The sequence below is a fragment of the Bufo bufo genome, chromosome 8 (genome assembly GCF_905171765.1).
Source record: "Bufo bufo chromosome 8, aBufBuf1.1, whole genome shotgun sequence".
In the NCBI taxonomy this organism is placed as follows: Eukaryota; Metazoa; Chordata; class Amphibia; order Anura; family Bufonidae; genus Bufo; species Bufo bufo.
This window is the reverse complement of record NC_053396.1, coordinates 14416991-14442219: the sequence shown is the minus strand read 5'-3', so window position 1 is coordinate 14442219 and position 25229 is coordinate 14416991. Positions and strand designations below refer to the sequence as shown.

The following is a 25229-nucleotide window of genomic DNA, read 5'->3' as shown; positions in this document are numbered from 1 at the left end:
GGACCCCCACCGATATAACTTAACATATCTGGGCTATCCCTTTAAGCAAATGACCTACTGTACAGCCTGGAAAGCTGTGAGCTGGATGGGAGGGCACTGACTATTGTAAAGTTGTCATTGTGCTTCCCTGCCGTCTAATTATGCAACGAAACCTGGCACAGAGTTGGCTGAATGACTATTCAACTAATACACATCATTCAGGGCATGGATGCTTCAAGTGCAACATGCACAGCCAGCTTAGAATTATGCTGACAGTGCTTTCGATTTGGCATAAAACTGCTGCGAGGACTTTTCTCTGCTTAGATTTGGATAGTCCAAACAGTGACAGACCATGACCGATTTCAGAGAGGCATACAACTACTGCCACTACACGAACCCTTCTGCTTTTCGCAACAGACAGCCAAGCGAGACAATGCCTGCTTGGACACAGACATTAGGCCTGGTAAGAATAATGGAGGAGATGTAGTCTGGGGCTACATGACTATTATTAAGGTAAAACCATAATTCCTGGGAGAGAAAAAATATGGCTGCAATCATGGGAACACAGTTGAATTTTTGCTGTGGTCGCTAAATTGCTTGCAATCATTTTTCATAAGGAAAAACCACTGTCAATCCCAAGAGTCAACCGGCAAAATTGTGATCTGCTAATGCCATGAATGCAAAAAATAGGCAGATATTATAGCAGGGCCTTCTATACTAGCAATAAACATCTGGCTGCATATCACACATAGTAAAGCACTTAAGATCTGAATCAGCCGAGGGAATAAATGATGTTATTGCCTCCAGCACTTCCAGTGTTTATAATCTGTTCTGTGCTCATAAAGTATACAGCTCGGCAATAAAGTTATGATATATATACGAACTAGGAAGGAGTAAGACTCCGGCATCCGGCAGGCAGAATGCAGACACCAGAGTAGGACTGGTCATAGGACAGAGAGCTTGGTGAACGAAAAGAAGGGACCATGTGTGCAGCCAGTATGAGCCCTTGGGCATAGTTGCCAATTGTCCCGAATTTGGCAGAACTGTCCTTAATTTTCATAGACAGTCGCAGCAAGTTTGGGCTGTCCGGGGCCAAAAATGGGTGGGGCTACTGTAAACCCCATATAGAAGTGGGCTTTCTGGGGCAGCCCCAGGGGCGGAGCTTAGACATCCCAATTTTACCAATGAGAACGTTGGTAAGCATGTGTGATCCGGAGGATCCCTACTCGGAAATGTTTAAAGGGGTTGTCCCTCGAAAAATATTCATTTTTTAAAAAAACTAGCTCCTGCATATGAATACTTTTGCAATTGAATGGAATTAAAAGATTAGTATGGCTACTGAGTTAGGGTTTATGCACACGACCGTACTGGCTTAGTGCCCCCCCGCAAATAGCGGTTCACAATGCAAGAGCACCGGCCGCGTGCGCTCCGTATTGAGGTGTGGACCCACTGGCTTGAATGAGTCTGCTGTCCGCAAGATACGGTCAAAGATAGAACATGTTCTATCTTTTTGCAGTTCTGCGGCTCTGACCCAAAAGCCCATGGACGCACTTCGTAGTGCTTCTGATCCGTGCATCTTCTCCGAAAAAAATTGGTGAAGTCTTATCTTCAGTCGTCGTATCTTGCGGATTGCGCACCCATTCAAATCAATGGGTACGCATCCGCAGCACGAAGTGCACGCGGCTGATGCCAGTGTACTGCGCACCCACTGTTTGCGGGCCGCAATATGGGCACCACGGCCATATGGTCATGTGCATGATTACTTATTCAATAAAATGTATCTGTATAGCGCCACCTGCTGTTTATTCCTTATCTTATTTCTCTGTCCACCTCACTCGGTTCCATTCTTCAACTGCCACCATCCGTATCTACTGTTAGAAGCTGTGACAGATATAGGGAATGCGCTGCAGCACAAAGGACATGCCCACTGAGCTGCCAGCTAGAAATAAATCTAGCAGAGCAATTGGAGTAATGAATGGAGAGATCTTTGGATCCATGTGAGGTACAGGGCCGGTTCTAGCTTTGTTAGGAAGAGATTGTCATGTACTGTATGATGCATGATCCTCATTTTTCATATTAATCATGGGATAACCCCTTTAATACTCATGCACCTATTGGGTGCCATAAAAGCTGAATGAAACTGACCAGCTAATTAGACTGCAGGCTCCACTGGTGCAGGGGTAGACATCCATGAAAGCATTCTCCACAAAGCAATTCAGAAAGAAGCAAGCATTTGTATGTAGTTTTAGAGCTTTTGCAATTCTGTTCCTTTAAGAAAATAAAATGCTAACATTCTTATCCCAAATGTTATGTTCTTCATTAACCAAAACCATCTCCTATAACTACTAATGGTTCCTTGTGGCAAAGGATGAAATGACCACACCAGTTTTTCCATGAGAACATCCTAATCTTACTAGAAAAATGTCTTATTGTGTCCAATGTGCTAAAATGTGTAAATGCAGTAAAACTGAAACGGGAACATATTTTATTATTGTACTGAGGAAATAAAAGCACACCATAGTAATCAAAGCTAAACGAAAAAGGAAACAACAGCCTCAGATGAATGTATTGGGAAACACTCCGTGTGGGAGTTGCATTTCCTTGAATGGACACTGCTCATCTGAAGTGATCTCGCAGCATCAGAATAACTTCGGACGATGTGAATTCCTTCCTGACTGGTAGTCTGCTGAACTGTAGTCACATAATGCTGTGACTACAGTTCAGTAGACCCACGGTGAGAAATCATTCACTTCAGATGAGCAGTGTCCATTCAAGGAAATACGGCTCCCACACGGAGTGTTTCTCGTCTGGATAAAAGGGTTATCCAGCTATTTGTAACTGATGACCTATCCTCTGGATATGACATCTGCATCTGACCAGTGCGGGTCCGACACCCGGGACCCCCGCTGATCAGCTGTTTGAGAAGGCCTGGCTCTTCTGTGAACTTGAACTGCTCCCAAGCCAACGTCAACACTAGTCGGTCAGAAGGCAGCGGCGCTCACCAAGGTCATCAGTTATAAATAGTCGGATAACCCCTTTAAAGCGCCACTCCGCAAGTGACGGACTTCCTGTCCAGGTGACCACCATTTCACACCACGTAGCTATAGTTTATGTAAGGAGGTGGTCGAAGGAAATTTTATCTGCTATAGTAACACATTGCTGCCAAATGGAGTCTGCCTGACGAAGGCACCAATATGGCCCGAAATGCGTAGCTCCTGTATCAATAAAGCATTGAAGTTTAACACTACTTGATTTTGGAGGTTGCGCTGTGCCACGGTTGCCCTTTACACTCCTACCGCCTTTACTTCATACGCCTGGGAATCGTAAGCTTCCTACTACAATCACCGCTGGTAAGGTTGTTACGCCCTCAGGTGAGCGCCTTTCCATTACGGTCCTGTCGATCAGCGCGGTCCTATCAGAAATGACTGTGAGGCAAGATTTCTCATAAAGACAGCCCTTGTCCACAGGCCTTATAACATGTGCGTTCTGAGATAATAAGAGCAGTACAAGGCTGGACAATTCATTGCACTGGACACTGTGTAATACTACATTTCCCCTGCGGGGGTGCTGCTGGGAAATTAAACACTGGCTTCTGAGTTTCCCCCCCAGATTACAACTGATTGCTGGGGTCAACCTATACGCCACCCCAACAAAAAGCACCTGTAAAAACAGCAGACAACCCTCTCCCGTTGCTGGCCTATACCAATAATAACTTTCTTCTCTAAACTCCAACGTATGTTGCCATCATAATGTAAAAAGACAGAATACAAATTAGGCTCCTTGTGCACACGGTTCTTCTGGTGGTTGGTAAAACCTGGAAAAACTACAATCTTTGTACCTCTTTCCACATACGATTTAAATTCTGACCCCAAACCAACCCCAATAATAAATTTCAGGTATTGAAGCGATTACCCTAGCGATGTCAAGCATGAAGCAAACCATCCATGCTTTTCCAAGATGGATCATGTGCCAAAGGAAAGGTGACCGGCAAGCAAAGGTTCATGTGTTTCGTCAATCAATGCGCCTGGTCTGAAGTATTTCCATGTGTGGTGTCATCAAAACAGTCCATCAATCTGCTACAGGTAACGTCTATGGAATTCCGACTAGACTTTCATCTTAAAGGGGTTGGGAGAGTTGTATAGAAAACTAGGGCAACCCCTGTAAATGGCATAAGATAAGATAAGGTTACTCACCGTTTTCTCCTCTGCTATTTCCAGTGCCGCAGCTGCATTTTTTTTTCCTGGCTGCAGGGGTGGCATTCTGTGCACACAGGTCACCGCTGCAGCCAATCACGTCTCAGCAAAGATGCTCCGTAAGCTGCTGAGGCCAGTGACTATGTGCATGGAATGTATGCACTACATATAAAGATATATTATACTTATACTATATCTATATATATATATATTGTAAGAGAGTGTCTGGAGTGGTAGTGGATGGAAGATACGTGCCACCGGGGGTCGTGGGCCCCGGTGGAGTAAGAGCCGGGTCTTTTGTGTTTTGTCAGCAGTGAGTGCTGTCACACAGCGGTCCGGGCCGGCTCTTACTGGGGACAGGCAAAGAGCAGGGTGGGTGTCTGTTCCCCATGGACCACCACGGGGGGACGGGTTTCGGTTGTTGGTGTCAGTCTACACTGATCCTGGCAGGTTGGTTATCTCTGGCCTTAGTTGGGTAGGGAAGGAGTTAATCCTTCACTATGCTCGGTGGGTGTGGTCTGCCTGCTACACCCAGGGCTGTGAATATAGGTTTGATGCTCACTGACTGTGGGGCTGATGAAGTGTGGTCTCCTGTCTCACTGCAGGGAGCTGTACGGGAGGCTGACCGCACAGTCGGGCTGAGCTCTGTAGTCCGCTCGCCTAACAAAGATTGCCTAATTGCTGCAGGCTCAGCGAAGGACCAAAAGAAGGGATCCTGTGGACGGAGCCAATCCCTTGTCCAGGCCGATACGTGGCCTGTCTAACTTGCACAAACTTGGACAAACCCGCCCCACAACAAGGTGTAGCACTGATCACGGATGTGAGAGACTGTGTGAACAGGCACCAAGACGCCTGCAGCGTTTGGGGCTCCGTTGTGGGAGGTGGGGTTTATGAACATTGCTGTTGTGTGAATTGCACAGTTTTGATGTGATGCACTGGAGTGAATAAAAGAGCACGGTTTGGACACAAAGCCTGTCTCCTGAGCCTCTATACTGCCACCGCTACCACCTGCCTACCAGAGCGATCCCCACAATATATATATATATATTCTGTACGGAGCTGGAGGCAGACAGCTTTGTACAATGTGCAGTCACCGTGCCAATTAATCGGCACAGCGCCAGGCTATATCCATAATTCCTATAGAAATTAATGGAGCTGCCACGTGCATGTGCAACTGGCCGCTCCGTTCATTTCAGGGGGACTGCAGGGAGTACGCGTCCCCCATTCTCGTGATCGGTGGGGGTCCCAGCAGTAGGATAGGGGATAACTTTAAACAACCGGAATACCCCTTTAAGTTTTTATATTTCACTGGCTGAACATATTAATATCACTGGCACCCTTTGGTTACCGTGAAACCTTCATACATGACTTGCACAGTGCAGAATATCCAGACAAAAATTACAACGGTCCTTTATCAACTACCATAAACAATATTTGCACAGTATCTGGTAGTCATCACTATAAAGACCACGGTGCATTACGTACAGTTCCATATATACGCCAACAGGCTATAAACTAAAATGATCCCAACACAGAATTGCAACACAACGTAGCCATGTCGGAACCCAGGAATCCATGTTAGAAACAGTCTAACAAACAGTGGAACGGTGTCAGGACACGCACGGCTTTTTATAGGTCTCAAGCTCGATAAATCTGGTACGCATTTACAATTATTAGCATGAACTAAGTAAAAGAAAAAAACAAACAAACAATCTATGATCAAACAGATTAACAGAACAGGGACGGTGCGACTAAAACAAGGCGAGCAGATAAAATGCTCTCTTTTTTATGCTATTCACACATTGTGTATGTAAGAAGGGATGTGGAGAATGTTTAGCTGGGACTGGAAAGACAATAAGGGGTTATATGGATAGTATCAAGCCGGCTGAGCTGTGCACAATGGGGAGACCCTCTAAGATAAATGTGTCAGAACTCTAGCCTAAAGGGGTTATCCCATGACTGATGTAAAAAAATCAGGCATCCTATAGTAAATGACCATTTATATCAAGATAGCAGCTCAGGGGGAGTGTCCTTTATCAGTGAGTGTCCTTTCTGCTGAAGCTCTCTCCCTATCACAGCTCACGAGGTGTGTCCTTTATCAGTGAGTTTCCTTTCTGCTGTAGCTCTCTCCCTATCACAGCCAAGGAGGTGTGTCCTTTATCAGTGAGTTTCCTTTCTGCTGTAGCTCTCTCCCTATCACAGCCAAGGAGGTGTGTCCTTTATCGGTCAGTTTCCTTTCTGCTGCAGATCTGTCCCTATCACAGCACAGGAGGTGTGTCCTTTATCAGTGAGTTTCCTTTCTGCTGCAGCTCTCTCCCTATCAGAGCTCAGGAGGTGTGTCCTTTATCGGTGAGTTTCCTTTCTGCTGTAGCTCTCTCCCTATCACAGCACAGGAGGTGTGTCCTTTATCAGTGAGTTTCCTTTCTGCTGCAGCTCTCTCCCTATCAGAGCTCAGGAGGTGTGTCCTTTATCAGTGAGTTTCCTTTCTGCTGCAGCTCTCTCCCTATCAGAGCTCAGGAGGTGTGTCCTTTATCGGTGAGTTTCCTTTCTGCTGTAGCTCTCTCCCTATCAGAGCTCAGGAGGTGTGTCCTTTATCGGTGAGTTTCCTTTCTGCTGTAGCTCTCTCCCTATCACAGCACAGGAGGTGTGTCCTTTATCAGTGAGTTTCCTTTCTGCTGCAGCTCTCTCCCTATCAGAGCTCAGGAGGTGTGTCCTTTATCGGTGAGTTTCCTTTCTGCTGTAGCTCTCTCCCTATCACAGCTCAGGAGGTGTGTCCTTTATTGGTGAGTTTCCTTTCTGCTGCAGCTCTCTTCCTATCACAGCTAAGGGTTTGTGTCCTTTATTGGCGAGTTTCCTTTCTGCTGCAGCTCTCTTCCTATCACAGCTAAGGGTTTGTGTCCTTTATTGGCGAGTTTCCTTTCTGCTGCAGCTCTCTTCCTATCACAGCCAAGGGCTTGTGTCCTTTATTGGTGAGTTTCCTTTCGGCTGCATGCCTCTCCCCCATTGCAGCTCAGGACTAAGTTGAAGGATGGAACTGAGCAGGTGCGTCCACCTCAGCGAGTTGGACAGGGAAATAAGAAAAAAAAATCAAACAGCAGGTGGCGCTATACAGATATATTTTATTGAGTAGTTCAGTGGCTATACTAAATTATTAATTACATGCAATTACAAAAGTATTCAGATCAAGGGGCCGGTTTGAAAACTGTAAAATATTTTTGGTGGGCTCACCCCTTTAAAAAACAAAAACAAACTAAAAACCCTGACATACATGTTTTACACAAAGTGTTAGGCCCTTTTTGCACCTCATTCAATAAGGGGTTGTGGCCTAGCAGGAAAGGGGCACAGCTTGGTACGGAAAGCGGAAAGGCTTCAGAAGCTCCAAAGTTTGCCAACGTCTTCCCGCAAAGTAAGTCGGCCAATAGATGGTATAAAGTTACACAAAAGTGTCTAAAGGACGCGAGAAATTTATTTTCCTGCATGAGCCACTGCGATGGATTTGGCACATAGTCTGAGTTTACACTAAATATTAGACAGGATTAGTAAATCCTCCCCAATATTCCACGTATGGTCCGACTAGTGACTTGCATGGAGTCAAAACTATACTTTTGTTATGAGCATAGTATAGGCCCATTTGATGCATCCCATGATTTTATTTGCCTTGGCAGCAGCTGCCTGGCACTGGTCGCGAAAGTTGAGTTTACTGTTCATCTCATGTCCCTTTTTCAATGGTGGTTTTACCGAGTGTTTTACCATTTAACACAAAATTGTAGAATGCTTCCTCCTGCCAACCCACATTAGGATTCAGCTGCCATTTCTCCACCCAAGCTCCTGGCTTCCCCAAATCCGTAATATTATATCATCCTCCATTGTGTTTATTACTCAACAGAGCTTAATATCATCTGCAAATATTCTACCTCTACAAGGCCATTAAAAACATAAAAAAAGAGGGTCCAAATACTGCCCCCTGTGGTGCCCCACTGGTAACTGGCGCTGACCCTGTACCAATAATAACGCCCTTTGTTTTTGATCACAAGCCACTTCCTATTTTACGTGGCACAGCTTCGGTAGATGTTAAACACCTGTATACTGAAGAGAAGGACGCACTGACTCTTTTCAGTACTCGCAATGCTGGGGCTTCACCTCGTACGTGCACTGAAATCAGCATCACACAGAGATCGGATTCCCCCGCAGATCATTGATATATTACAGTATCCTGCCTAATATTCATTCAAGCGTCCTGGCGCAAGTGCTGGTAACCCGAGATGGCAGAGCTTGTGCCCAGACATTCTTTGTGTAGATGAGGCGCAGCGAGGGTTCTCTGCCCCTCTCTCCATGAATGGCCAATACTTGCACACCAGACAACCGCTGCTTTGGTTACCGTCCACAGCAGAAGTTAGCAAACTGATGTTATCTTGAAACAAGCTGTGAAGTTCAAAGCGGAGCGCAGCTCTGGAGGCGGCGAACTTGGACTCCCAACAAGGTATTTCTTCAGGTGCCTCGAACATTACTCAAGCCGTTCTTCATTTCCTTTGTGTCTTGACATGGAATTTTATAATCAGTGGCATATTTCTGATGTGTCCCGGGCTATGATAACTGGGTGCACTGCGTGATGCTGTGCCTGATTTATTAGGTGCAGCATCCGGAACTCTTTGGCCTGAAATTAAATCTATGCTACTGGCGCCGCCCTTGCCATGCCCCCTTTTCGTGAAAGTGCCAAAGCCAGCAAAGTAATTGCACTTGAACAATACCAAGTGCTTATGAAAAAGTTGCAAACATCCAATGTTTAACCACTTCCAGACCAGGCCTAATTTTGCAAATCTGACACGTGTCACTTTATGTGGTAATAGCTATGGAACACTTTTACTTATCCAAGCCATTCTGAGATTGTTTTCTCATGACACATTGTACTTCATGATAGTCCTAAATTGAGTCAATATGTTTCACCTTTATTTATGAAAAAATCCAAAATGTACCCAAAATTGTAAAAAAAATTAATTTCTGTGCTCTTAAAACAGAAAGTGATACCTCATAAAATATTTATTACTTAACATTCCCCATACGTCTGCTTTATGTTGGCATTATTTTGTAAATGTCATTAAAAAAAAATTAGGATGTTAAAAGGCTTAGAATTTTAGAAGCAATTATTAACATTTTTGAGAAAATTTCCAAAACCCACTTTTTAAAGGACCAGTTCAGTTCTGAAGTCTATTTTTGGGGCTTACATAATAGAACCGACCCATAAATGACCCCATTTTAGAAATGACACCCCTCAAACTATTCAAAACTGGTTTTAGAAATGTTGTTAACCCTTTAGGTATTCCACAGGAATTAAAGCAAAATAGAGGTGAAATTTCAAAATGTCACTTTATTTGCAATTTATTCCTGGAACACATCAAGGGTTAACAACAAAACAAACCTCCATATTTATTGCCCTGATTGTGCAGTTTGCAGAAACACCCCATATGTGGTCGTATATCGCTGTTTGGGCACACGACAGGGCACAGAAAAAAAAAGAGCGCCATATGGATTTTGGAGGGCAGATTTTGCTGGAATGGTCTTTGGGCACCATGTTGCATTTGAAGAGGCCCTGAGGTAACCCCACAGTGAAAACCCACAAAAAGTGACCACTTTTGTAAAATACACCACCCAAGGAATTTTTAAGGCGTGTAGCGAGCACTTCACTCATTCCATAGAATTTTTAATACTTGGGTGTGAAAATGAAATTTTTTTTATTTATTTTTACAAGAAAATGGTGCTTTAGGCCCAAAATTTCTTTTTCACAAAAGATAACAGGAAATTATTCCCCCCCAATATGCTACCCACTTTCTCCTGAATACAGTAACATCCCAATTGTGGTCGTAAACTGTTATTTGGGGATACGCCAGGGCTCAGAAGGGAAGGAGCGGCATCTAGATTTTCTAACATGGAATTTTCTGTCATGGTTTTTAAGAGCAATAACTTTTTTTATTTTTTGTTGAATGAGCTGCATAGGGGCTTATTTTGTGCGAGACAAGCTATAGTTTTTATTGGCACCATTTTGGGGTACATTTGAAGTCAGAAAAAAAGCTATTTGGTGTAATTTTTTTTTATTTTTTATTTTTTTACACCGTTCACTTGATGGGGTAGATCATGTGATATTTCAATAGATCCGGTCATTACAGACGCAACAATACCAAATATGTCTAGTTTTTTTGTTTGTTTTTTACACAATAAAAACATTTTTAGAAAAAAAAAATCATGTTTTTGTGTTGGCATTTTCTGAGAGCCATATTTTTTTTCATTTTCCTGGCTATAGTCTTGTGTGAGGGCTTGTTTTTTGCGGGACGAGGCGACGTTTTTATTGCTACCATTTTGGGGTACATACTAATTTTTGATCGATTAACATTATGTTTTTTGGGAGGTGAGCTCACCAAAAAATCAGTTTTGGCGCAATGTTTGTTTATTTCTTTGTTTTTACGGCATTCACCTGATGGGGTAGATCATATGATATTATTATAGAACCGGTCATTGCAGATGCGGCGATACCAAATATGTCTATTTTATTTTTTTCAATCTTTTTAATAACGGATTTGAGGGGAAATTCTTTTTTAAATGTGAAACTTTTTTTTAATTTTTTCAAAACATATTTTTGATTTTAATTTATTTTTTTTTTTTACACTTTGTGTCCCCCATAAGGTCATACAAGACCTCTGGGGGACATTTAACTTCAGTTACAGTGGAAATACACCCCCCATAGAGGCTGTACAGCATAATACAGCGCTGTACAGCCTCAGTGCAGGGCTGATCGTAGTCTATGGAAGACCCGACAGCTCCTGCACTCCCCCGGCCCCGGCAGTCACATGACCACCGGGTCGGGACAGGAAGCGGCATAGCGCTGTGTATACAACGATCTAGAAGGCAGGGACATCCAGGAATGGTCCCTGCCTTCTCCCTGGGGTGCCCTGCTGTCACTGACTGCGGGCCCCCCCGCTCGGCAGCTGCACGATTAGCGTGCAGCTGCCATTTCTGAATGGACGTTCCAGAATGTTCATTAAGAGATAAACCGACCGACCGCCCAAGGACGTTTATAGTCAATGGGCAGTCGGGAAGTGGTTAAATGACGAATTTGGACTAGAGTCCTCAATAAGGGTATATTACCACAGAATTTTTGGCATGTGTCCGATCCGCATCTTTTGCAGACCACACGTGGACCTATTCGTTACTATGGGGCTACAAAAAACGCGGATGTCATCCATGTGCTGTCGGCATCCATGCGGCCGTTCCACAAATGATGGGATAAAATAACTATCCCTTTTTTATTAAAGATCAGATATATTTTCAGGAGTGCAGGGGCGGACTAGGAACTTAAAGTGTCCCTGGAAAAAAAAAAACTAAAAGTAACCCCATGTTGTAGGTGGGGCAAAGCAGCAGCGAGCAGGAAGAGAGACGGGAGACGACATGTGTGCACTGCGCGCGCCGTCTCCTCATGTCCGACCTCACCGATCTGATATTAATGACCTCTAGGTCATCAATATTAAAAGCCCAGACAACCCCTTTAAGACCTATACGTAGACTATACAGTACATTTGATGTATACTTGAGAGGTGGGCACACACCCTTTGCAGAAAAGAGAAGAGGGAATAATAAATCAATGTGAATCCTTATCAGCTTATTATGAAGGTTACAAGGTATCCCAAGGATGCAATCAGCAATCCTCACAAAACATTTTCCTCAATCCAGCATGCATATTATCTGGACTTCGGAGGCGTCTGTGCCCAAAAAATAAATTTTTAAAAAAAAGGACAGATTTACATTGTCCAGGACCTAAGCCAAGAGTGTAGGCTGAAAGCCGAGGAACTATTTATAGGCAGACGTGATATCCCTCAATTATTAATGTTGATAAGGGATAACACACTTCTACAGGGGCTGTATGGGCATGAGGTTCATCACCTCGTCTTCCTCTCGCCTGGACTAGCATTTAGCCTGTGCCTCATGGCTCAGTGATGTCATTTGCAGCTTTACATTCCAGGTTTATTTCATTCTCTTTATTTTGCCCCCCACTATTTGGTGGAGGAGCAATTGTCTTCCAGAAATTTCAGGATCTAGTCTGAGGAATGGTGATAAAAGGGATATCGGCTGCTCCCGATGGTGCCATAAACTTTAAATGGAGCAGCAGCGTACATGAGCTACTGCCGCTCCACTCAGATGAAGGTAATGGGGGACTGGAGACCAACATTCTGGCAATATGTGGGGGGTCCCAACCATCAAGACCCCCTTCAATCCAGAATTTATCACCTATTCAGTGGATATCCAATGTTTCAGGCTGAAATATCGCTTTCAATAACATTCCTAAGCTATTCCTCCTGGAAATGTATAAACATATTGACAATTAGATGCTACTATTCCTCCTGTCACAGGGACACTGTCCAATCACTTATTACTGCTGTAAGGACAAGCCTTATTACAAGGTTTCTAGCAACGCTCTGTTGTCAACATAGTCATACATTTCCAGGAGGAATAAAAAGATGAAATGTGCAACGCAGAGTTCTAAGAAAATAAAAAGATGTCCGACGCCCAGGAACCCTTTGAGAAGGCAGTGGCGCCACAGCCTTCTCGCAGCTTTTTCCTACGCCAGTGACGCCGCGTTTATTGGTCACATGACCTAGGTGCAGCTTAGCCGCAATTCAAGCTATACAATAGACGGCGCTGTGCTGTGTGAGCAGAGAGAAGGCCACGGTGCTACTGCGAGCGCCGATGCCTTCTCAAACAGGTGATCAGCGGCGGTACTAGGTGTCGGACCCCCACCATTCAGATACCGATAGCCTATCCACCCGGATGGGCCATCGGTCCAAAAATATCGGAAAAACCCCTTTAAAGCCTGGCACATAAATTCTCAAATCATTAAAACAGAATTAACCACATAATGTTACCTGATAGCGAGAGGTTCACTTTTCAGAAAGATAATTGAGAGTTTCCATGAAAAGCTTTAGGGTCATCTGAATTTAGCAAATGCAGCAATTTCACCGCAAGACAGGGCCAGATTTTACGTGAAGGGGGGGGGGGGGGGGGGGGGGGGGGACATTTCTGCTTTAATATGAAGCCACTAAAATAGTCAGGATTCTCAGAAATTACTTACTGTGCTCAGTTTCCGAACATATGTTTTTGGTATACATTTCCATAAAAGACCAATCAGATTTTCAGACTAAACAAAAGTGTGCATTAGTCGTCGCTGCTCCATCTCTTTTTAATATCCTATCACCGAGGAGAAAGTGGACTACATGTCATTCACACCCAGGGCTCCTTCATACAGGTCATGCATAGAAGCGCCTATAGGGACTTCTTTGCACGGCTTGGATTTCATATTCAGAAAGCAAAAGCGTCTTATAACATATCACAGAAAGTGATGGCATATTGCTACGATTTGCCATCACTTTCTGATTGCAGGACCGCCATCGACTCAGAGTGACGGCTGTAAATTAGCGCCAGGGTCCTTTCGATTCTCAAAATTGATGTAATCTGAATGACATGAAATGATATACTCTGAAGGTAAAAAACCTTTAAATAACACAACCACAGAGGGAAAAAAAGGTCTATTCAGGGAACTCGGAGACCGAGCTTTTACGCTAAAACAATATTTGTGATGTATTCATTTCAAGTTCAAAGGCTGGTTTCATCAGAGGGAGACCTAAGGAAGTGAGATCTGACAGATGTTTTACAGCTGAGAAATCCTTCCAGACCCTGATTAATGGGAGAGAAATGCACCAGCGGGGCATCGGAGTCACTTACAGCCCAGGTCTTTGTCAGTCTGAAGATGGGCGCGCTCTGCAACGCTGACACTACGGACATCAGAGAGTGAAGGTTGTTCAGGTCCAGAAGTTTCTGAGGGAAAAATATAAAAGAATAATTAAATATAATTAATAATGCAATAATAATTAAATACACTAATAATAATAATAATAATAATATTCCAGCACTATGAACCGAGTTTCTCGCTCTTCGATTCCCAAAACAGAAATTGCATTAGTGCTGAAAAAATAAGGAGGAATTTTGGATTGAATTTTGGAACATCCCGAATTCCTGTCACCTAGGACACACTTGTACGATCACCCTAATCCAGGTGTATTACATTAGCAGTTTTTGCAGACTTCAAGTTGCTAGTTGGGGGACTGCAGCATGTGCTGTGCTGCATCTTCTTCATTTTCAGTGGGGGTCCCAAAGGGCGGAATCCCACAGTGTATAAGGTAATAGCCCCTTTCAGACGAGCGACTTCCATGCATCGGACTCGCAGTGTGAGTATGCAGCAGCTCCCGTCCTGACCTCCCTGACAGGGTGGCATAGCATTATATTGATTTATGATGTTATGTAACTGTTACAGTTCTACAGTTACAGTATTATGTCACTGTTCTCCAATACATTCCAGAACTGTAAGGGTAACATAGCATCACAAATCAATATAATGCTATGCCACCCCATCAGTGCTGGGAGGTCAGGACGGGAGCTGCCGCATACTCACGATGCATGGAACTCGCTCATCTGAAAGGGGCCAAACATATAATGTATCATTGTCACTTTATATGATGGGAATAACCCTTTAAAAACTTTGGGGGCATATAGAATATATGTCCACTTTTGCAGGAATTTTTTTTCATTGCTTCAATGCATCGATAATAACAAATTAAAACATCTTTGAACATAATGTTAGTTATGTGCATATAGTTCTTATGCAGACCTATGTGTCTCCATGGCTACTTAGAAGAGGTTATCCGAGATCTAAAAAGCATTTAGGTAAATGTGAGGAGTGGTCTGAAAGCCTTTACTCACCTGCCATTACACTGCTCCCCATTGTTTTTTGTTTCTGATGCTGCGGCGATGACGTCCTGAATACGCTACGTCAATCACTGGCCTCAGCAGTCATGTGGACTAGTCAGGTATAACATCAATTCAGCAACAGAAACAAACACCGTCAGGGAGAGCCGTTGATGGAACCATCGGGGAACAGATAGGTGAGTAAGGCTTCTTTTGTAATTTAGTGAAAAACCCCTCTAACCTTCAGTCCTATTTACTGTATGTCCATCCGTCCACCGCCTCTTGCTAACTCATTGCATACATGTTAGTATGAAGCAGGGAACAAGACAGTAGATGGTATGACTGCAGCATTGATTTGCAGCCTGTAACCACACATAGGTTTGCATTTGATTCAAAATGAAAAAAAAATGAGGTTTTCACTAGTTTCCATGAAAAAAAAGGGATTTTTTTTTTTTCCAGGGAGGGGATATGTTGAAATGGAAAGATTAACACATACCGGTATTTGTCTGTGCACGAAGCTAAGTTATAAAACCAGTGATTTACAGAAACAAATAAGTTGCTGTCAAAAGAAATTACTTTTTGCAGCCTCTAGGTTTATATTTGTGTCAGTAGCCTCGTGAAACTGTTACCGATCGGCATAAATTCAAAAATGAGCATTGATTTGCAATTATTCATGTGTCTAATCCAAGGCTGGATTACAGCGACAGATGTTTAAACTGCGGCTTGAGGCCGGTGCCATTTACAGATCTTATCTGTGCAATGGTTTGCTTGGGGTGCTGGGGTTTTCAAAGCGACGAGGCTCATCCTGAATTGTCTGCTCTTATATAACGGCACTTCTACAGGATGTAATCCAACGACACCTGCCTCCTTGGCGTCATCATAAGGCGCGCCATTTGCTCTATTCTCACGGCAGTTCTGCCAGTAATACATTCGTGGCGACCACCATTCTTCTAATTTCATCCAGTGAGGTAAGGTTTACTGACGTTGGCTTCTTCCGTGCATTTGCTGCATGATGCCGGAGCTGGTTTGATATATCCTGGCCTGTGGGGTGTAAATTAAACTAGGAGGGGGCAGTCAACAGAACCACACCCCCACACACTTATGACTCTTTACAGGTAAGGCTACGCTCACATCTGCTTTGGAGGCTCGGTCAAAAAGCCTGAAAACCATGTCAACCTGCATGTCGTCAGGCTTTTTTTTGCATCACCAGTGAACAGATTCCATCGTTACTAGAGACTGCTTGGCTGGTGGACAATTACCACTCGTTGGTTTTATGTGTCAATGAAAATGAAATAGCCTTTAAGGGGTGGTCCCCCAAAAAATATTCTACAGTTTATAAACCAGCCCCTGGATCTGAACACTTTTATAATTTAATGTAATTAAAAATTTTGCATAGCCACTCAGTTATTCGATAAAATGTATCTGTATAGCGCCACCTGCTGTTTGTTTTCTTATTTCTCTGACCTGCTCACTGAGATGGCCGCACATGCTCAGTTTCATCCTTCGACTACCTCCTGAGCTGTGATAGGGAGAGCTGAGACACGCCCCCTGAGCTGTGATAGGGAGAGAGCTGAGACACGCCCCCTGAGCTGTGATAGGGAGAGCTGAGACACGCCCCCTTAAGCTGCAGCAGAAAAGACACTCCCCTTGAGCTGTCAGCTTGATATAAATCTAGCAGAGCAATGAATGGGAAGATCTCTGGATCCATGTGAGGTCCAGGGCTGGTTCTAGCTTTGTTAGAAAGAGTCTGTCATGTGCTATATGATGTCTGATTCTCATTTTTTACATCAATCATGGGATAACCCCTTTATTTAAAAAAACTAATAAATGGAGGATTTGGAGTGAGAAACTGCCCCTTTTTTTGGGACATAATCTCTACCTTTATTTCTTTCTGACTTTTTCCATATTTTACTTTTTCTCTCTTTTCTCCTCCTTTGTCCTTTTTTTTTTTCCGTTCCCCTTACTCTCCGTTACTGCAACAGGGGATGTTCCCCTAATCGCTTTGGCATAATGTAGTTAGAGATTATATAGTTTGTGATTATGAAGAGGTGCTAAGGCTCTGGCGCGGCCTCTGATAAAGATTAAGGTGTTTTTTTTCTGTATGATCTAATATATTAATAAAATTTGAAAGAAAATTGCATCAGCTTCTCGGCCACCAATTTGTGGGACCATAATACATCCACGCTCCGAGTACTGCTCGTTAGAAGGATTGCGGTAATATTTTACCATTCAGGGGTGCACTTACAGCATCTCAGGTAAGTTTTTTTTTCCCGTTTAGGCCCTAAAATGTCAATGGTTTCTCTTAGACAGGTCCGGAATTACATCGGGAAATCCCGATCATCAGATCTTGCATTCACACATTTTATAAATCTCCCACTAACATGTGCTTACATTTACGTAACAGATTTCTGTAGGACATATTTCATCGTGGATTAATGAAAATTGCCATGAAGAATTCCACATAAAATAAATACAAAAACCCAGATGTTGTGTCCCCGGCGTAAGGAACGTAATGAACCATCCATCAGAACAAAAACCCTAACAAAGGAACACGGCTTATTTGTACTACTACCAAACCAACGCCTGCCGAGAAGTCTTCTACACGTGATTTTAAGAGAATTTCTCATTTTGATGTAAATCAAATCCGTTTCAAGGAGAGTTGGGGGAAGACCAGTATGGCTGCCAATAAGTGCTCCCATAGATGTCACCCTGTGGTAGGAAAAGTACAGAAAAGCATAAAATACAGCATAAACCCTCACCTTGGCTATCTTGATAAAATGGCTCAGTATTTCAGCTCTGATTTTTAGAGTCTGTGTTGTTAGGATTTCTCGGACAACCCAGAAACTGACCTAAAACGAAAAAAGAAAAAGATGTTTAGTAGCACGTAAACGTTGTTTTTTTGCAAGAAAAAGTAAATCCTTCAGACAACATAGCACTGAAGTGAGTAGAAATGCAGGTGCTTAGTTGAAGACGAAGGAATGCATACATGTGACAATGTCATTTTTGTGGCCTTAAAGGGGTTTTCAGGGAATTTTTAACAGACGACCTACCTCAGGATAGGTCACTATCAGCGATTTGCAAAACTGAACAAACCTAATCAGACATGAAAATCAATGTAAGTCAATGGTGCATGATCCGGATTTTTTTTGTTACAGAAAAAAAACGGATTCAGCACCCATTGACTAAGAATGATTTTCATGTCCGATTAGGTTTGTTCAGTTTTGATTTAATACAACCGGATCCGTCCAAAACAGAGCCATCCGGATGTATTAAATGGAACGGATGCTTTTTAAATCAGGTTTTGAGATTCTCTCCCGGATCTCAAAACCTGAAACGCAGAAGTGAAAGTAGCCGAAGCTTTATATACATAAAAAATTTAATAAACCCAATTTAAGTATTATTTTAGTGCACAAACTTTAGGGTCTATTTACAAGTCTGCATCTGTTCCGCAACATTTCAATGAGGCCGCAAGAGATGCGGACAGAACACACTGTGCTGTCCGCTCCATTGCTCCGTTCCGCAGCCCCGCAAAAAAAAAAAAAAAAATAGAATAGAACATGTCCTATTCTTGTCAGCAGCCACGGATAAGAATAGGCATTTCTATCATAGTGCCGGCCATGTATGGTCCGCTAAATGCAGAACGCACATGGCCGGTGTCTGTGTTTTGCGGATCCACAATTTGCGGACCACAAAACACTTGCAGACGTGTGAATGGACCCTAAAGGGAATATGTCCTCAGAAAATGATTTATTGCTTAAACAAAGATTTTTTTATGTTAAAGGATAACAGCCATATTTGTTTTTATTTGCTAGTTTATTAGAGCTAGGCATGTATACCTGAGTTAGTCTGTCAATGATTGCCAAAAGATCTGTAATTACCTTATAATAACAGCTTTCATTAATATCTCCTGTCCCTTTCCACTGCTCACCTTAAAAGACCGTTGCTATGGATTGTCTGTCTTCCTTTTAGAATAAACAGAAGACGGAGGGGCGGTCCTTCACACTGCAAGCCTGCATTAGGCTTCAGAGTGAGGAGGTGTGTCTCTCAGTAATCCAATCTGATTGGCTGGCAGGAAGCTGCTACAGCAAGTGTGCATGGGAAGTGAGGGAAAGCAGTTTTGGTCTCAGAGAACTGGCAGAGGAGCCATTTTGAGAAGATCCTCATATTGTAAATGTTCAAACAGCTGTAACTAAGGGAAAAACTCAAGGAAAACAGTGGAATGTGAAGAAACTAAATATTGCTTTCTGCTGCTTCAGCAGTAACATATACTAAAACTGATTTTTTTAAATTAAAATATGACGGTTACACATTTTAAACACATTTTTAAGAATTTTGGTGATGTCACTTCTAATTTTCCGTGTTATTTAAAAAAAAATAATAAGCATAATAGTAGGCTGACACTTCCTGTTGTGTAGAGATCACTTCTCCGCAGTCCTCTTATTATAATCACTGGCAGGATTACCATGAGAGTAGGAGATAGATAGATAGATAGATAGATATGAGATAGATAGATAGATAGATAGATAGATAGATAGATATGAGATAGATATGAGATAGATATGAGATAGATATGAGATAGATATGAGATAGATAGATAGATAGATATGAGATGGATAGATAGATATGAGATAGATATGAGATAGATAGATATGAGATAGATATGAGATAGATAGATAGATATGAGATGGATAGATATGAGATAGATAGATATGAGATAGATAGATATGAGATAGATATGAGATAGATAGATATGAGATAGATAGATATGAGATAGATAGATAGATAGATATGAGATAGATAGATAGATAGATAGATATGAGATAGATAGATAGATAGATAGATAGATAGATAGATAGATAGATAGATAGATATGAGATAGATAGATAGATAGATAGATATGAGATAGATAGATAGATAGATAGATAGATATGAGATAGATAGATAGATAGATAGATAGATAGATAGATATGAGATAGATAGATAGATAGATAGATAGATAGATAGATATAAAATAGATAGATAGATATGAGATTGATAGATAGATATGAGATAGATAGATAGATAGATAGATAGATATTCACCATTGACAATAGGTGATGGTAATAGCTTATGTACTCCCTCTCCCTGCACAATGACCTCTGCATAGGTCACAAAGCATGCCCACAATACTCTACCATAAAAATTAAGGAGTCATCTCCTGTCCATTGTGTCTAAGGACCATGTGGCTGGTATGAAGTATGTCTCTAAATGCAGTTAACAGCAGAACATCCAGGATGGCCGTCCAATAACACTTTACATAAAGTCAGTATCTGGCTTTAGTTAGCAATACAAAGTGTGATATATTGCCTTTAATACATAAATAATGAGTCCCAGAAATGCCTAATATACTTAAATAATGTATCTTCACATCGAACCTACATAGTTCTGGATTCACAAACAAGGGTTTTGGGGTGTGGACAGCAGTATTTTCATTTTTTGCATTTCTTTTTGTATTAAAAACACTACGGCTGTGGCTTTCATACTCTTGGTATGGTGATTTTTCTGGAAGTTTTGCCATAGGCTTCCAGAAAAACGCACTGGGCTCAATGTTAGAAAAGGTGCCGCTCTATCGTGAGGTTCCTTCAGCTCTGTGTATGACCGCGGCAGAGATGCTGTGCTTTTGTGCAAATCACAATAAAACTTCCATCAAGCTGGGGGACGGCGTTATAAACGAGTTACGAAAAGACAATACAATTGGACAAAGAAAGAGAACGGCAAACTATTTACTGCATAACATTACAGCATTTATTAGCATTTCATCCTCCTCCTACACAAACCAGACGCCTTGTTCTCATTAATAGTGAGATTCCATTTTTTCCAGGCTCTGCAGAAATGAGCTGAGACTCAGGATGACGAGGACAGTCCTCGCTGCCGAGGACAATTACTCCGTGGCTGGAGAGGCCTGTTCTGGGTCTCTTATATAACGCTGATCCGCTGCTGACCTTTGTGTTGTACGGGCGGCAGCTTTCCAAAGTATAAAAGTGCTAGGATTTATAGGTCACAGAATTATCAGAATACTGTTGGCTTTCTCAGAAATACATTTTTAAGATCACTTTAAAAAAAATCGGTCTACTACAACTCCCAACATGTTCTGTGAAGGAACAACTACAGAGGCAAATAACAGATCAATATATCTCCATTATTTTCCTTTTAAATAAATATTTTCCCCCTTATTTTCCATTGATTCATGCAATGGCGCCCAGCTATCACCTCTTCGATGCGGCACCTAAAAGCGTCGTTTTTCACCTGCTCTACTTTTATAGAGTCAAACGCTTGTCTCCGTGATGCCGAACTCGTGGCCCTCCAGCTGTTGCAAAACTGCAACTCCTATTAAGCCTGGGCATCCTACAGCTATCAGGGCATGCTGGGAGTTGTAGTTTTGCAACAAGTTTGACATCTGTGGTGTAAGAGGGCAGCACTGTTAGGCCTCTTTCACATGAACGTGTGCGCTCCGTGGCCGTATTGCAGATCCGCAGTTCCGTGTGCATTCCGCATCACGGATGCGGACCCATTCACTTCAATGGGTCCGCAAATCCGGAGATGCGGAACGGAACCCTACGGAAGCACTACGGAGTGCTTCCGTGGGGTTTCGTCCCGTACTTCCGTTCCGCAAAAAGATAGAACATGTCCTATCTTTTTGCGGAACGGCCGGATCGCGGACCCATTAAAGTGAATGGGTCCGCGATCCGCTGCGGCTGCCCCGCGGTCGGTGTTCGTGCATTTGCGGGCCGCAGCACGGCCACGGGGCGCACACGAGGCCTTAGTATCAGCACTGTTCTCACTTCCGCTGGGTTTCTGCTGCTTTCTGACGGCCAGGACAACATAGACTCTTTCTGTAAAAACAACAGAAATTCAATGGACCCCTATTATAATTCAGTGGAAACTGTCAGGATTCATTAGGATCCATCAAAGCAGTCATGCCTCTAATTAGACCAGAGGTTACCATATGTGAACAGAGTCTTATTATGTCTTTATTTAATTCCAGTTACGGCTCGTGTGAAAATGCAGGTAATACATGAATAACAAAACATGAATAAAACCACAGCAGCTTGCTGACGGTTTCCGGGTAGCAAATGGAGATTTCTGGTGCAAAATCAGCTGATACTGGTCAGTACTACACATGAATGTAAAACTGGTCTTTTACCATCATACCACTGGGTTACATTTGTTTCTACATGTATAATAAGGAAATGTTTTTGCGAAGCTTGTTCTTATCTTTCAGGTTTTTTAAAGAAAAATGGCAGGACTTACAAAAAAAATAATATTTGACTTGCTTGGAAGCGGCAGCCATATTCAAAATGTAATATCACCACCTACTAAGCCCTTGGTACCGTGACAACTTCTACTATGTGAAATTCTCAGCATGGCCCAAAATCAAATATTTGTGCCGGAAAAGAAAAAAAATTAAATTATTCCCAGAAAATGTCCAGTGGTTTGTATTCACATCTGTTTTTCTAAATAGCCAAATAATTATTTTTTGTATTTAGGGGGCAGGAGATGAAAGACGCTTCCAAGTGGCTGATAGTAGTTTTTTCCACTTAATGGAAACGATGGAGAGTGAGAAATTGTATCCATGTGAAAATGACCTAATGAAGTTACGGTAATCCATCCGCCCCCGCTGCCAGATTTCCTGATTGGACTCAACATTTACAATCATGAATTTCAAAAATTAACATGGAATTGCTTATTATAGCCCAAAATAAGTTAGCATTGTCTAATTTTCAGCAGCAGTGCATTGGTGATGATACAATTGAGGTATGTTCAAATGTTGTGGTGGCTGCACGAGGACGAAACCCCGGGTACCCGTCGCATGATTTCAAAGGTGATAGGTCAGACTTACCCTTTAATGCCGTGTCGTCATTTTAGGCCAGGGTTGTGTCTGCATGCGTCCCCTGAAGTGTTAGGATACTACCTCAATGCTGCTTACACATTGTGCAGAAAGTGATTCTGGAATTTAAGGGAATATAAATTATCGCCATTGAATGAGGGGCCATGATTGTTGTTTAGGGGTCCCTTGTAATGACCCTCACCACACTCTTAATTAAAGGGAATCAGTCATCCTAATAAAACCAGTTTACATGTCTGATGAGCCCTTGCCAGCTGAATCTAATCCCATGACACTTTGTGGTCTTATTGCAGGGAAAACAGCTTTTTAATAATATGTAAGTTAGTCCCTAGGTGCAACAAGGGTGTGGCTGTTGCACCGCTCACTCTCTACGTGATGTACCCTGACCTCTTTGAATGACAGGGCCAAGCATGTAGACTTATGAACACCTTGCCCTGAAGTTTCACGGCAGCCTGATCGCCATTGTGTTCAGCGCACGCGCAGTACATGGGATGCGCTCGCCGGGCACCAGGGACTAATTTGCATATGATTTAAAAAAAGCTGCTATATCTGCATTAGATTCAGCTGGTAGGGGCTCAATGGACATGTAAGATAGTTTTAATAGGATGGATTTGATGAAAGATTCCCTTGGCCGTGTCCATAAAGAAGACTTAAAGGGGTTGTCCAAGTTTTATTTTTACTAGGGAAACTTCCGGAAGCCTATTAAAGTAACAAATGAACTTAAACTTTTCTTCCCTACCCCCTCTGATCCAGCGCCGCTACTCATTCCTCTTGCCCGGGCTGCAACAGTGATGTCCCATATTCCACTGCTGCCAATCACTGGCCTCAGATCACGGCACCAGACTTCCCATAAAACCAGGGAGTCAGTCAGTGCCAGTGTCTTTTCTGCTGCAGCTCAGGGGGCGTGTCTCAGCTCTATCACAGCTCAGGAGGTGTGTCCTTTCTTCTGCAGCTCTCTCCCTATCACAGCTCATGAGGTGTGTCCTTTCTGCTGCAGCTCTCTCCCTATCACAGCTCATGAGGTGTGTCCTTTCTGCTGCAGCTCTCTCCCTATCACAGTTGAAGGATGAAACTGAGCAAGTTCGTTCTTCTCAGTGAGCAGGACAAAGAAATACGAAAAAAGTACAGCAGGTGGCGCTATACAGATACATTTTACTGAATAACTCAGTGGCTATATAAAATTTTGAATTACATTCAATTACAAAAGTATTGAGATCCAGGTGCTGGCTTGAAAGCTGTAGAATATTTTTCATGGGAGAACCCCTTTAAAGGGATTGTCCAGCCTTTTTCAAGGATACAGCCCATCACTAGCTGATCGGAGGGGGGTCCAGCCCCGCTGATCAGCTGTTCGGTGTAGCCCCATTTCTGAAAGTTGGCCCCGAGGCTGCAGAGCACTGTCAGCATTGCAGTGGAGGGAGGGAACTACTACTACGCTGCTCCCATTGAAGTCAATGTGCTCCCATTGATGAGTGCTGTCCATTACGATGCTGACCAGCATTGGCACCAAAAAGGCTGGACAACTTCTCTAGTCTCTGTCTGCTGACGACATCCACTTAAAAGGGGTTGTCTGATCAACTACAACCCCTTTAATAAGACAGCTGTAAGAAAGCGTCAAAAGGGCGGTTTTACTAGGGAGAGGTTGGCATTCATGGGAGAATTGGCCATAGATCTTACAGGGAAATTTCCCGGTGGGCCGATGCCTAGAGGGTCTCTCAAGCCCTCTTCTTGGCCGCCTGCCAGGTACATAACTATCAGTTTCTCTCAGCATTAATTAATATGGAAGCATCAGGCACTTATGCACCTGGCCAGTGCCCGCTGGTGTCCTCCAGAACTGAACTATGGACAATGATACGGTTTCATACAGTGGCGCGGGCGGCAGTATTTTGTGCTGTACTGGGGTATTTGATTGCGCCACGTTATTGCTGACCCCACCTCATTATGTTGCCTTCTGTCAATTTGGACCCGCCTACAACATGGGACCACTTTAAGTTCCCAGTCCGCTCCTGTTGGCATTGGTTACTCACTGGAAGGTTGTCTACATAATATGTAGATGGGTCCGCCAGAGTAAGCAGCTTTCCAGGCCCAAAGAGGTGGGCCCCAGGCAGGAGAACCTCAATTATGCATACAGGAAAGGGTTGTTCGAGAATCACTTGACTTCTTATTTCACAAAAGCAGTAACAATTTAGAAACCTAAATGTTGGAAATTTTGAGAATGGCTTGTGAGTTATGAAACAGGAATGAGGGGCCTGTAGGAAACTAGCAGAACACCTGCAGTAATTCAGAGCAGCGTCAGAGTCTAGAAGAATAGGATGCAGCACTAGAAGGTTTGGGGGCCTCTCGTAGCTACTGCCCAACACAACATCTGCAGCTATTTTGGAAATAAATGA

At 43.0% G+C, this 25229-nt stretch overlaps 1 protein-coding gene across 8 annotated transcripts in view; it reads right to left on the bottom strand.

The window, feature by feature from the left end:
* Window positions 1–25229, bottom strand: part of RALGPS1 (Ral GEF with PH domain and SH3 binding motif 1) — a 351272-nt gene that overhangs the window by 207570 nt on the left and 118473 nt on the right. For all 8 annotated transcript variants that reach the window (XM_040442455.1, XM_040442457.1, XM_040442458.1 and 5 more), the window contains 2 exons: window positions 17717–17806; window positions 13938–14030 (listed from right to left, as the gene is read on the bottom strand). In XM_040442455.1, coding sequence (XP_040298389.1) covers window positions 13938–14030; window positions 17717–17806 — 183 coding nt within the window. The remainder of the gene's footprint in view (window positions 1–13937; window positions 14031–17716; window positions 17807–25229) is intronic.